Here is a 14,907-nt window from a genome sequence, read left to right on the forward strand (position 1 = left end):
ATAGATTTTATCCCTCAATACCTTCTCCAGCAACTTGCCCACTACTGATGTCAGGCTCACTGGTCTGTAGTTAGCAGGAATATCCCTACTACCCTTCTTGTACAGGGGGACAACATTAGCAACCCTCCAGTCCTCCAGCACTTCACCTGTGTTTTAGGATGCTACAAAGATATCTGTCGGGGCCCCAGCTATTTTCTCTCTCGCCTCCTTCAGCAACCTGGGATAGATCCCATCCGGTCCTGGGGATTTGTCCACCTTAATATCCTTTAGTCCACCTTAATATCCTTTAGTTGTCAGCGAGTCTTGATCAAATCAAGAGAGATAACCTTCACTCAGGGGTTCCTGGCACAGTAGGTCAAGGACGGTCTCAGATGGCAGTCCAGGCCCTGCTCAGTGCGGTCATTTCCTAATAAGGAGTGAGAAGCCAAATGACAAGTAATGCACCAGCCTTCGAGTCTTTCTGCCTTATTGGGAGCTATTCCAATGGAATGAGAGAGAGGTGGCCATAACAGGAAATGGAAGTGGGTCCAACAGCTATCACTGTTGGTGCAGGTGGGAAGGTGGGGAGTGAGCAGGTAGCACAGAGGGCATGCATAGTTGGCAGTGTCAGGGATGGGCATAGGTGACAGCAGGTGAGGAAAGATGTTGCAGATAATGGAGAGACAGAGCAAGAATCTTATTGTGAAAAGAGTACATTAGTAAAGAGAGTAGAGTGTGAGCTATCAGAGAGAAGATGGTGGCACTAATCCTAGCAGAATAGTGAAGGTCACTGACCTTCTTCCTACAGTGCTCTGCATTCCTCCAGATAGCTGAAACTGCTTTAACCTGGGTCGAACCCTCACAGCAGGTTGGTGTGCTTTGCTGTTGTGATATTTATGCAGTTCATTCTTTTATTTCAGTATTATGGCATGATGTGAACACTTATGAAACCAATGAAGGGATAATTAAATATCTACAGTTTAAGGGGACAATAACAAATATAAATTAAAAACTGCAACTTTTGTTTCAAAAGGAACGCTTCACACACCAACTATATATGTGGATGGATGGTCATGATGCCCCTCATAATCCTGCACTAGACCAACAGGAACATTACAGAGTGGCCCAATGATGGCTTCATAATTTTTCTTCTTTTTCCTGTGATGATCTATCCTTCCTCACAATGAAAAGACTGCATAGTTATGAATTCCAAGCATAAGCTTGAATCTTTACTCTATGACTTCATGCATTGTTGCTGCAACACAGTATCTCTCTGGTTAACTGATAGTTCTGTGGGACAGAGCAAGCTGTTCTGATCATAAAAAGAACTGGAATTCTTGAATCCAGAGTGTTTCCACTCAAGTTTTTGTGTAAAAATGAGTCAAAGAGTAAATATTGACGTCAGAACCAAAACCAATAGAGTTGTTTAATGGTAGAAGGATCGATATTATCAGTTTCAGAAGTCATTGACACACATTTTACAGTCAATGGCAAAAAGATGGTGTTCACCACATGCTCTAACAAACACTGCCTCTAACTATCTAACCATTTCTGTGGTCTGGATTTCCACTTTGTCTCGTTGCCAACCAACAGTGATGTCATCAAGTGTGGCAAGCAGCCAATCACACTGCAATATTCTCATAGCCAATAAAGCTGGAAATAAAATGCTAGGAGAAAGTGAGGACTGCAGATGCTGGGGATCAGAGCTTAAAAATGTGTTGCTGGAAAAGTGCAGCAGGTCAGGCAACATCAAAGGAGAAGGAGAATCGACGTTTCGGGCATAAGCCTGAAGAAGGGCTTATGCCCGAAACATCGATTCTCCTTCTCCTTTGATGCTGCCTGACCTGCTGCGGTTTTCCAGCAACACATTTTTAAGCTCTGGAAATAAAATACACCAATCTTTGTTTTCACTGGGAACAAAATAAGTGGCTAGGATATGCACGTGGGGTTAAAGGAGAAGTGAAAATTGTCAAATAACTTTTAAATATGCTTTAAAAAATGTAATTTCCTTTCCCATCATAACATTTCACAAATACAAAATTGTGTTTGTTCAGCAGTAACTTTCTACTCAATAGCATCCCGATCAGCGCGGTATAGCTTTTCCAACGTTTTAGTGAGACTAATGCTGTCAATGGAATGATTCTTTGGCAAATTCTGCCATTTCTACTTAATTAATTGCTGGGGTGGAGTAAGAACTTTAACAGTGCATCCTATAGTGATGAATCACAGAGCAATTTTTGGATTTTTGCATGTAAGTCATGATGGCTTAGTGGTTAGTACTGCTGCCTCACAGCACCAGGGTTCAATTCTAGCCTTGGGCAATTGCCCGTCTGATGTTTGCATGTTTTCCCAGTGTCTGTGTGGGCTGGTTTCCTCCCAATCAAAAGATGTGCAGGTTAGGTGGATTGGCAATGGGAAATGTAGCTGAAAATGTGTTGCTGAAAAAGCGCAGCAGGTCAGGCAGCAGCCAAGGAGCAGGAGAATCGACGTTTCGGGCATGAGCCCTGCTTCAGGAATGAGGAAAGTGTGCCAAGCAAGCGAAGATAAAAGGTAGGGAGGAGGGACTTGGGGGAGGGGCATTGGAAATGCGAATGGGAAATGTAGGGTCACAGGGATAGTGGAGGATCGGGGTGGAGTGCTCTTTGGAGGGTTAGTGGACTTGATGGACTGAACAGTCTGCTTTAACACTGCTGGCGTTTTATGATCATTCTTGTGCATGTGCGATCTGCAGAATTTGTGCCAGTTTGAAGGGATAACGACAATTTCAATGTTATCACTAATAGTGAATTAGTGCTCTCATAAGTAGACTGATAACAGACAAGACAACTGGATGCAGTAACATGCAGTTGGCTTCTGCCTAACGAAGTGTTTTCAATTATATATATGAATTCACAAACCTTTGGCATATGCATCAAAATGTACTGGTGAGGAATCAGTGCTGCTGATTGTTTCATCACATTCACATTCAGAAAGAGTCTAAAAAGAAAGAAAATATGGAGTGTGGGAGTCAGTGAAAAGCGTCCTGTTCAGCAATGTTCAAGCATGATTAGGCAATTTCAGACTTCAGTTACTTTGTCATTACAGAAGTGAAACATTCTATTGGGTCCAACTGGTTTATGACCCCAGAACATCTCCTCTTAGTATATATAATTTAATGATATCAGCATATGAAAATAACAAAGTGCTGAAGTGAAACACCCTGAATAATAATACCATGGGCTAAGCTTTAGAATTATCCCACACCCCACCTTCTGCACTTCTGGAGATTCCATTACAAAAAGGTCCTTTCTTGTTGCTCAAAAGAGGAACGGTGTTGAAGTTTTGCATCTTGCACTAATGAGGACAGACATAAGAATTTCAAAGGGAACAATTTACATTGCGTTAGAAAAAGGGTGCTGATCGTTCGACAAGTGGACTCTAAATGGCACCACAGAGTACACATTAGGGTGCGATACCCCCAAAGCTTCTGTCTAAATTCAAAAAAGGCAACATGGCTGTTTCCATGCTGTACATCTCTATGACTCTCTGACTCTATATGTGATCCACACTTGAGCGTGACTGATAAGCTTAGATTGGCTGTTCGTGTAATGTTTTGTTTAATTGAAAAGGCACAATGCCTTGTCAAAATGTTTTATTTTGCAGAGGGTCAGGCCTCATGTATGAACATCTGAAGTTTTTAAGCAAGCATATGTGTTGGGGAGTCCAGAACTAGAGGGCATAGGTTTAGGGTGAGAGGGGAAAGATATAAAAGAGACCTAAGGCGCAACTTTTCATGCAGAGGGTGGTATGTATATGGAATGAGCTGCTAGAGGATGTGGTGGAGGCTAGTACAATTGCAACCTTTAAATGGCATTGGATGGGTATACGAATAGGAAGGGTTTGGAGGGATATGGGCCAGGTGCTGGCAGGTGGGACTAGATTGGGTTGGGATATCTGGTCGGCATGGACGAGTTGGACCGAAGGGTCTGTTTCCATGTTGTACATCTCTATGACTCTCTGACTCTATATGTGATCCACACTTGAGCGTGACTGATAAGCTTAGATTGGCTGTTCGTGTAATTCTTGGGATACTCAGAATTGTTCAGTTACTGCTGACGACGGAATCACATCTAATGTTGGTCACTATTACCTGAGCTTTGCAAATACAATATGGTAAGTACCCTGCCTGCTGTGAGCAGCCAAAGGGACATGCTGTTTCGTATAATCCACCAGTTGTTGAGATGCATGGCTTATGTAAGTAGCGCCAAACTAAGCAGTGAAATTTAAACACCATTGGGATTATTTGAGAGATAGACAAGAGGTTGACTTGGCTGTGTATTTGGGTATCTGTCCTGACGAGTGCAAGGTAAGGGCTTTGATAACTTGCCCACCCCCCCCAGCTTTAGTACTACTCCAGTTCTGTAAAATCTCTTTCGCTTCATAAAAATAGCAACTCTTCAAGTGAGTTCCGTCCATTAGGGCTAGTCTTCTCTATTACGGTTCGACTTACATCTCTAACAGTGCTGACATATTGTATGCAAATTCAACTAAAATTCAGAAATTAGTCCTTTGCGACCTCATTAGGCACAACTTTAGGTTTCAGCTTGGACGGCAGAATATATATGGGAGATGAAAACTGCTGAGAAAGTATAAAACATCAATCAAAAAATGGAAAGAATGCACTGTTAGGAGTAGCTATATGGTGGTACAGAGAATAAGTCAGGAGATGACGACTTACAAAGGCAGTGAATTAATCTTGGGTAGCTTTTACCTTCATGAAGATCTTCACCTTCATGGAGATTGGGGTTGTGAGATCAACAGAGGAAGACATGGGGAAGAATTCATGGAGTATATTTAGGACAGTTTAATAGAACATTATGTCATGGATCAAAGCAGGAATCAGACTATTTTGGATCAGTTTTATGTGTAATGAGGCATTGAACCAATGACGTCAGAGTAAAAGATCCCGTCAGAAACAGTGACTGAAACAAGGTAGAACCTAGCGTTCAGTTTGAGGTGGAGAAACTTAGGTCAGAAACAGCTGCTTAAATAAAGGGAATTTTAAAGGAATAAGGGCAGGACTGGCTGGCATAGACTGGGGAAACAGCAAAAGTGGTTAAAGAACAACGGGCAATGTTTAAGAGAATAGTTCATAGCTCATAGCCAATACATATTCCAGTGAGGAAGGAGGATCCTAAGGAGGGGTTAAGTCAATCTGGTTAATCAAAGAAGGATCAAATCTCCATGACCGGATAGGATCTAACCCAGGTCGCTGAGGGAGGCGAGAGAAGAAATAGCTGGGGCCCTGACCGATGTCTTTGTAGCATCTGGTGAAGTGCCAGAGGACTGGAGGGTTGCTCATGTTGTCCCCCTGTACAAGAAGGGTAGTAGGGATATTCCCGGTAACTACAGACCAGTGAACCTGACGTCAGTAGTGGGAAAATTGCTGGAGAAGGTATTGAGGAATAAAATCTATTTACATTTGGAAACAAACGGGCCTGTCAGTGATAGGCAACATGGTTTTGTGTGGGGTAGATTGTGCCTTACAAACGTAATAGTTATTTAAGGAAGTGACCAAGTTGATAGATGAAGGAAGGACTGTAGATGGACTCTAGTAAGGAGTTTGAAAAGGTTCCCCATGGTAAACTAATGGAGAAAGTAAAGTCACATGGTGTGCAGGGTGTTCTAGCCAGGTGGATTAAGAACTGGTTGAGCAACAGGAGACAAAGAGTAGTAGTTGAAGGGAGTTTCTCAAAATGGGGAAAAGGTGACCAGTGGTGTTCCACAGGGATCAGTCCTGGGGCCACTGTTGTTTGTGATATACAGAAATGATCTCGAAGAGGGCATGGTTGGTCTGATCAGTAAGTTTGCAGATGACACGAAGATTGGAGGAGTAGCAGAAAGCATAGGGGACTGTCAAAGAATACAGGAGAATATAGATAGACTAGAAAGTTGGGCGGAGAAATGGCAGATGGAGTTCAATCCAAGAAAATGTGAGGTGATGCATTTTGGAAAGAGCCTTGGGAAAAGTTGATGAGCAGAGAGATCTGGGAGTTCAGGTCTATCGCATTCTGAAGGTGGCTGCACAGGTGGATAGAGTGGTCAAGAAGCCATATGGTATGCTTGCCTTCATCGGACGGGATATTGAGTATAAGAGCTGGCAGGTCATGTTAAAATTGTACAAGACTTTGGATTGGCTTCATTTAGAATACTGTGTACAGTTCTGGTCGCAGCATTACCAAAAGGATGTGGACGCTTTGGAGAGGGTGCAGAGAAGGTTTACAAGGATGTTGCCTGGTGTGGAAGATGCTAGCTATGAAAAGAGGTTGAGTAGGTTAGGATTGTTTTCATTAGAAAAAAGGACATTGAGGAGGGACCTGATTGAGATCTACAAAATCATTAAAGGAATAGAAATGGTAGATAGAGATAAGCTTTTTCCCAGGGTGAGCGATTCAATAACGAGAGGTCTCACGTTCAAGGTGAGAGGTGAAAGGTTTAAGGGGGATATACGCAGCAAGTACTTTACACAGAGGGTGGTAGGTGCCTGGAACTCGTTGCCAGCAGAGGTAGTAGAGGCAGGCACGATAGATTCATTTAAGGTGCTCTGGACAGATGCATGAGTAGGTGGGGAGCAGAGGGATACAGATGCTTAGGAATTGAGCGATAGGTTTAGACAGTGGACTTGGATCGGCCCTGGCTTGGAGGGCTGAAGGGCCTATTCCTGGGCTGTAAATTTTCTTCGTTCTTTGAGCTGGTTAATCAACTAAGTATCAAGATAGCATAAGATTGAAAGGTAAACCACACATGGCAAAGATTTGTGGTAAGCCAGAGGATTCAAAGTTTTAAGAACCAATAAAACACAACCGAAAGAAAGGAAGGAAGTAAATCTTGAGGGTAAGCTTGTAAATAAAATCAAGATCGAGAACAAGAGCTTCTTTAAATATATAAAAAAAAGGATGGGAGAAGCCAAAGTGACTGTCAGCCCCTTAGAGAATGAGATTATGGAAATAATTGGGATTCAAGAAATGGCAGAGGAGCTCCCTATATACTTTGCATCAGTTTTCACCAATGACCATAATAAAATCACAAAGTTATTAAATATTCAAAGGGCAAAAGGAGGGTGTGATCTCTCAATGGGCACTAAGTGTCATTATAATCTAAATACCAAGGAGGAGAAAAACATAATTAGCATTAGTTAATTTCTCAAAACTTGCTGCTAGTCTGTTTGAGCAACCAAAGAATAACAGCTAAGGAGCAGACACCTGATACATTTTCCTCTCACTAATCCAGAAGAAAGACAGCAAACTAGAGCATTCTCATGGCTGGCCTGACAATGAACAGCAATTGAGGATAAAGAGATTGAAGAAGTTGAGACTGTTCTCCTTGGTGAGAAAATGTCTAAAAGGGGATTTGATAAAGGTTTTCAAAATCATGAGCAGGCTGGATAGAGTAAATAGGGAGAAATTGTTCCCACTTCTAAAAGGAACAAGGAGGAGAGGGAAAAGATTTAAAGTGATGTGCAAAAGAAGCAAGGTGATGTGATGGGAGGAAAAAAAAAGCTTCTTCACACAGTGAGTAATTGGAGTATGTAATACCTCCACCACATTTCCGGGTAGTGTAAGTTCAATTGAGGCATTCAAGGCGGCATTGGACAATTATTTGGATAGAAATAAAAAGCTGGAGACTGGCTTGAAGTAATGATGCATGTTCGAAGAGCTGGTGCAGGCTTGATGGGCCGAATAGCCTCCTTCTGCATCAGAACACTTCTGTGATTTCACAATGCACAAGGAATTAAAATAGAGCTCACATTCAACAGTAATGTACCCCAAATCTAAATAACCTCACAGCAAAACAAAGTTTACAAGGGAATATATAGCATGTTCAAAAACTCACTTTTTCACGTTGTCCAAAATGTTCAGCGTACCACACCATTACAGCAAGGCAAAGGAAGGTAATGAAAGCCTGAAATAAACCAAACACCTAATTAGGTAGTCTGTACTGAATTCTATATATTCCAGGTCTACCTCACAAGCAATCTAACAAAAGCAAAATGAAGTATCGGTTAACACCACTCATTTTTGCCATTGTACAAAACTCTTGCAAGACAACAAAATGATATTTTTAGAGGAGGCTGGGAGTTAATCAGTAAAATTCAAAAGACCAGGACCTGACTAAGGAGCTTTCTCAAAGCTACGTCCAGCATTACTCAAGAGGTCTACAATTTAATTTGCATTAGGTTGTTCATAAATTCCTTTCGTATATATAGGCAGGAAAAATGATCCAATAATTAAATCATTCCCTTTTATCTAGAAACATATTGGTAACAAAATGTTTTTTCACTAAATAAACAAAACATGCTGCAAATACACTGCATCATAAGCAGGGACTTTGTTAACTGGAACATAAAAGGTTGAGGGGTGACCTTATTGAGGTTTATAAAATCATGAGGGGTATAGATAAGGTGAATGGCAGGTGTCTTTTCCCTAGGGTGAGTGATTTCAAGACCAGGTAGCATATTTTTAAGGTGAGAGGAGAAAGAGCTATAAAAAGACAAGAGGAGCAACTTGTGTGTGTGGGGGATGAACTTCCCAAGGATGTGGGTACAGTTACAATGTTTAGAAGACTTTCAGATAAGTACATGAATAATAAATATTTGGAGGGATATGAGACAAACAGGTGGGATTAGTTTAGTTTGGGATTACAGTCAGTGTGGACTGGTTGGACCTAAGGGTCCATTTCTGTGCTGTGTGGCTCTATTCTGGGAAAATGATCCATTTGAAACAGCAACTAGCCTTTTCTCTCTCTCATGTGCAGAAGGTTAGTGAGCACATTTCCAGACATTTCTGCTTTCATTTTAGATTTCCAGTTGGAAGCTTTTCATTTTTAAAAACTTATCCACTCAGTGGGCTATGCAGATATTTTCTTTTGTGTGTTACACTTGAAGCTTGAACTCTGCAGTGTCTAATTGACTAATCTTTAAACTTGGAGACATCAAGTCATGTACAAAGTCCGACATTAAAACTATACAGCTGACAATGCTTTAAATAAATTTTCACTACTTACAACCAATAAAAACTGGTATTTGCTGACATTTTCTGACCCAACCTTCCCAGCCCTGAATTTAAATCAACTGTTGTGTTTGAATTTTTGGACTGTTCAGTGATTTAAGCTTCTATGCAAAGGGAGCTTGTGGTATATGGGGCAGCCAGGAAGTGGAGGTCCTCCTGCATAGGAATACACTGCTGCCTGTGCAGCAGTACAAATGGTTAGCCCCAGTTATTACTGTACAACCCACATATGCAAAGCTCGATTTTCAACAGGGATACCAATCAAAATAAAGTGTTGAGTCAGAGTGAACACTGACCAAGACAAACATGACTGTCAAAGGTATCACCCACATCTTAACATAAATGTAGTTAGGCATTGGTAACAAGTTTCATGCCAAGTAAAACAAAAATGATAAAATAATAAGTTTAATTTAGAATTTTGATTAAGTTATAGATGACTGTGGAACTTTCATAACAAGGCAGGAATGCATCAGAAGCAAAAACTTTGAAAATCTCTATTCTATGAGACTGAAGCTGAGCTATAAACCAGAAATATTACAGAAGTGAAACATTAACAGTTTTGGGTACAAAACACTACACTGTAATATGTAAAGATTACCAGCTTTCTGTCACAAAATAATAGAACAAAATCACACCTAAGGTATTTTCAACTTTATATATTAAACTTTGAAAGGAGTATTAACTTCATACTGTACTAGACTGATAGAAGTAGTCCCTCGCTGTGTTGAACGAACTGCCAGAGGAAGTGGTGAATGTGGGTACCAGTTACAACACTTAAAAGTCATTTGGGTAAGTACATGAATAGGAAAGGTTTGGAGGGATATGGGCCAAATATAGGCGAGCAGGAATTTGGGAAACATGGTCAGTGTGGACGAGTTAGACCGAAGGGTCTGTTTTCATGCTGTATGACTCTATAACTTGAGGGAAACTGAGTTACAATAATAGCAGTGAAGGAAACAATTTCACAAAAATTTGAACTTCCCTCAATTATAATTAAATGGTAAAGTACTCTATCAGTTATAAATAAATTTACTCTTTCCCAAATTCCCTTCTTCTCCCAATAAAGTGATCGACTCTCATTAAATAAAAAAGGAATACTTTGACACAGTGACCAGAAAAGTACCAAGTGACAAGAACAGGTGGGCAATAGCCACATTGCACATGCTCACAAGGAAAACAGCCCTTGAGCATCCATCTCCTCCACACCAACCCCAGCTTAGATGGTGGTGTACTTCCCCTCACTCCACAAACAAAATCAATGCCTTATCCCAGAAATGACCCTGTGCAATCTGGGATCGTCACAAAGGGTCTCTCCATACCCCAATACTCTCTCACACCTCTCCACTTCCTGACTGTGACCCTCTGGTGCAGACTTCTCATCCTACAGCCAGCCAGCTCAAGCCTCAATCCAACTGGCTGCTGTTGGGACATGGAGGGAGAAAAGAAATTACTGAGCCCTTGCTGTCAAACTAAGCCAGAATTTCATGGCTACTGTGACTACACACTATCCCATGACAGCCAGCTCAACATAAACACCAGGGCCTCAGTTAACAGGCTTAAGGCTGAATGTAGACATCCTGCTACAACTTGAAATTAATATGAAACTTACCAGACCAACAACACCAAAAGACTTACCATGCAAATAAGCCAAAGAATAACGTATAGTCCCACTGTTTTGGAGAACAAATCTTGACCAGACTTGATGCACACTAGTGCTTCCAGAAAGGAAATGGCACTGTTAACAATTTAAAAAATGTTAGACAGATCTCATCAAATAAGTCCATAGTCCACAGCCTTTAGGGTTAAATTGAAGTTTTCTGGATGTCACAAAATGTATTCAATAAAAACAAATTTCTTCTTGCTATGTAGTTTGCTGTGTTATGGACAAGACCAAACTCTCTCAAAACGTATTAAGAAGATAGCCTCGACTCTAACCTTTTCTTATTTTAAAAGGCAAGCGCAAGTTGTTGCATTCCAGATGCAATTTGGTCAAACTACTCGACATTAAGCAAAACACACTTCATTCGTACACTATAGGTAAAATACAAAAGAAAAAATAAAGAGGAGAATTGGCTTAACACTATCGAAATGCTTAACAAAATAATAAATACACTAACTTTTACTAATTAACTGTTCCAATATAGTATATTCCATAAAGACATCCTTGACAAAGGCAAACTAAGAAAACAGATGGTCTCACATGCAACTCTCGTAGCAGGAAAACACCAAGAGAAAACTATTTCTAGGGTCAGTGAGAGATGCGTGGAGATGCCAACAACAACTGCTGAAAGCTAACAATTAAAACTCTTGGTTCTGTGGGAGCTTTCCCCACCCATTCAGGCTGCCTCTATTGTTCCAAACTTTAAAAAAAAACAAACCCAAGGCTTTCGAAGCTGTTTAATTTAAGAACTTTCAATAGTCAGCTCAACACCTCTGCCTCAAAACCCCTGTTCAAGAAAAAAAAAGATAAAATACACCTCTTAAAGCCATAGTATCATCATGGCTACAATAACAAATTTAATGTCACATTGTTGGCAGTGAGTCAGAAACGAGACTATGGTGATGGTGGTGTGGCAAACTTGTATAGTTCCTCATTCGAAGCCTAGACAAGATGTTTGAGTTCTGGGAGGATCGGAGGTTAAAACTGGTATGCAGGTGTTAGCTGTGGCTCCATCAGTACTATTCCCACATAACATATTCACTCATTTCTCTGGAGTCCACGGGCATTTTGGCACTTGTCAATGTCATGAGCAGGAACTTGCGAACTGCTGTGCATCACAGTGGCTGGGAAAGAATTTCACTCTCAGCTCTTGAAGTGACAAGACTGGGATACAAACATACTCCAGGAGCGAAGCACAAACAAAATCAAGATTATCATTCCAGTGTGAAACTGAGCAAGTACTGCACTATTCTGGGTGCCTTCTTTCTGCCCATCAGACTGAATATAAAGGATTCCGTAATATTATTTCAAAAAGAGCAGTGGAGAGTTTGATTATCCCGGACGACAACTTATCCCTCAACCAAAATGAAAAACAAACAGATGCTCAATCATTATCACATTGTCGTTTGTGGGATTTGTCATCTGCTGCATTTTCTACAATACACTTCAAAAGTAAAAATCAAAAGAACTGCGGATGATGTAAACCAGAAACAAAAACTAAAATTGCTGGAAAAGCTCAGCCAGTCTGGCAGCACCTGCAGAGAGAAATCAGACTTAAGGTTTTGGGTCAGTTCTGAGGAAGGGTCACCTCAAAAATAGTCGCAAAGCACCTTGGGAGTTCCTGTGACCATGAAAGGTATTCCTCATGGAACGGAATGCTCAGAGATGAGTTTTAAAGTAAGGCATGGAAAGCGAAAAAGGAGAATTTAACAAACAGACATACAGTGGAAAGCCAAAAAGATGAACCAAAGAGCAGGAGATAGTGAAAGGCAAAAAGATGTTGTTATGGAACAAATAAAGAAACAAAAAAGTAGTGTATAGAAGAGATATAAATGGGGAAACTTTAATCATCACCTTTCATAAACTGTTGAATTCTACCATGATTAAGAATGGCTGTAAAGTCTCTAAACAGTTAACTTCTTGTTCCTTGAGCTTATGCAGAAGTGGAAAGCAGCACAGCTCCTCCCAGAGATTGGAGGTGGCAGCGTCAGCAAAAAAGCTGTAGGCCACAGCTTGGCCAGAGAGCCTGCATCGGAGGCTGAGCGTTCCGAGATGGGACTTTTAAATCAGGACATAATTCTTTCTTTAGTATCTGGATGTTATTCTTTCCTTTTGACTTGGTTTCATTATTGCTGCTTTTTTTAAAAAATCTGGTTTTCATTACCAAAATGGCACTGGAGAAAAGCAACTTTGTACAATTTTCACTGTATTCTTTTACATGTGACAATAACATTTAATTCTAATCCTAAAACAGGAGCAGGCATAGGGCTCTCATTTCATCTGCAGTTGGAGAGGCAGGGGTTAATCAGGAAAAGGTCAGTATGGTTTTGTTAAAGGGAATTCATGTCTGACCAACTTGATTGAGTTTTTTACTATGGTAACCAAGTGTATAGACGAGGGCAATGCATTTGGTGCAGTCTACTTGGACTTCAGCAAGGCTTTGGATAAGGTCCCTGATAGGAGACTGATAACAAAGGCAACAGGCCATGGGATCCAAGGAAATTTGGCAAATTGGATCCACAAGACACTGAACGGCAGGAAGCTGAGGGTGATGGTTGCGGGGTGTTTTTCTGACTGGAAGTCTGTCTCACAGGGGTCAGTGTTGGGTCTCTTGCGATTTGTAGTTTATATAAATGACTCGGTCTTGATTGTAGGATGGTTGATCAGTATGTTTGCAGATGTTGTGAAAATTGGTGGTGGGGTAAATAGTGAGGAGGATAGCCTTATATTATAGGAGGATGTAAATGAACTGATCAGACGGGTTGATTATCGAATCCCTACAGTATGGAAGAAGGCTATTTGGCCTATAGAGAGATTACACCAATCCTTCATACAGAATCAATCCAAACCAACCAACTTCACTATCCCCACAACTCTCCATTTTCCATGGCTAACCTGCCTAACTCAAGTCCCTGGACACTATCGGCAAACTAACCTGCACATCTTTGGACTGTGGGAGGAAATTGGAGCACCCGAAGGAAACGCATGAGGAGAATGTCTATATAGAGATTGCACAGTCGCCCAGGGTGGAACTGAACTCAGGTCCCTGATGCTGTGAGGCAGCAGGGCCACCCACTGGCGAATGAAATTCAATTTGATTAAGTGTGAGGTGATGCACTTGAACAAACAAGGCAAGGGAATACATGATGAGCAGTAGGACCCTGGGTAAAACCAAGGATCAGAGGGACTTTGGTGTGCATGTACACTGGTCCCTTAAGGTACCAGAAAAGGTGGGTAAAGTGGTTATGAAGGCATAGGTATACTTGACTTTATTAATCTAGGCATAGATTTTAAAAGCAGTGAGGTTATGCCAGAACGGTATGAAACAGCAACAGTACTGTGTGCCTGGTTTCAAATACCACCTACTCCAGAGTTATGTAGCAACATCTCTGAGCAGGCTGATAAGGAAAATATAAACTTAAACCCTCTGGGAATGAAAGCCAAGATACCATTTGCCTTCCTAACTGGTTGCTGCCCCTGTAAGTTTAGGCAAGAACACCCAGGTCACTTTGTATATCAACCTTTCTCAATCTATCAACATCCAAGTCACTTTGTAATGTAGGAAACAGTAGCTAATTTGCATCCAGAAAGATCTTACAAACAACAATGTGATGATGCCCAAATAATCTGTTATGACTGTTTTTTTTAAGTTTCCATTAATGGAACCTCAAATACATTGCTATGGCTCTGGAGTCACACGTCGGCCAGATCAGGTAGACATATTTACTTTCCTAAAGGACATTAATAAACCAATGGCCAAGCAGACTCAACAAATTTAATAGCGACACCTGCTTCTATATCTTATGAGCTTTTATGACAATCAACAGTTGCCATTAGATTAGCCTTTATTTATCGATTTTTTTATTTGCATCTGCCACAGTGAGGTCCACGTCCTCAGAACATTAGCCTAGGGTCCTGGAATACTAGTGCAGTTACATTAACACCATGCCATCCCCTCCTTCTACAATTTAGGGCCCAGTAGCAGGAAGAACATATTGTATGTGGGAGACCACACTTGCAACAGTGCAGCACTCCTGCATGATTTCACTTGAGTGTTAGTTTAGACTTTGTTCTCAGGACTCTTGAATACATCTTTGACTCACCACTTGGTGGCTCAAGATGAAAACATTACCACGGAGTTATTCCTGACACCAAGTTTGGGGCAGCACGGTGGCACAGTGGTTAGCACTGCTGCCTCACAGCGCCAGAGACCCGGGTTCA

At 41.1% G+C, this 14,907-nt stretch overlaps 1 protein-coding gene across 1 annotated transcript in view; it reads right to left on the reverse strand.

Annotated features, from left to right (window-relative positions):
* Positions 1-14,907, reverse strand: part of LOC122548971 (phosphatidylserine synthase 1-like) — a 50,863-nt gene that overhangs the window by 9,770 nt on the left and 26,186 nt on the right. Inside the window, exons 10-12 of the mRNA XM_043688015.1 lie at positions 10,662-10,761; positions 7,852-7,920; positions 2,877-2,955 (exon numbers count right to left, since the gene is read on the reverse strand). Coding sequence (XP_043543950.1) covers positions 2,877-2,955; positions 7,852-7,920; positions 10,662-10,761 — 248 coding nt within the window. The remainder of the gene's footprint in view (positions 1-2,876; positions 2,956-7,851; positions 7,921-10,661; positions 10,762-14,907) is intronic.

Source organism: Chiloscyllium plagiosum, chromosome 4 (genome assembly GCF_004010195.1).
Source record: "Chiloscyllium plagiosum isolate BGI_BamShark_2017 chromosome 4, ASM401019v2, whole genome shotgun sequence".
Classification (NCBI taxonomy): Eukaryota; Metazoa; Chordata; class Chondrichthyes; order Orectolobiformes; family Hemiscylliidae; genus Chiloscyllium; species Chiloscyllium plagiosum.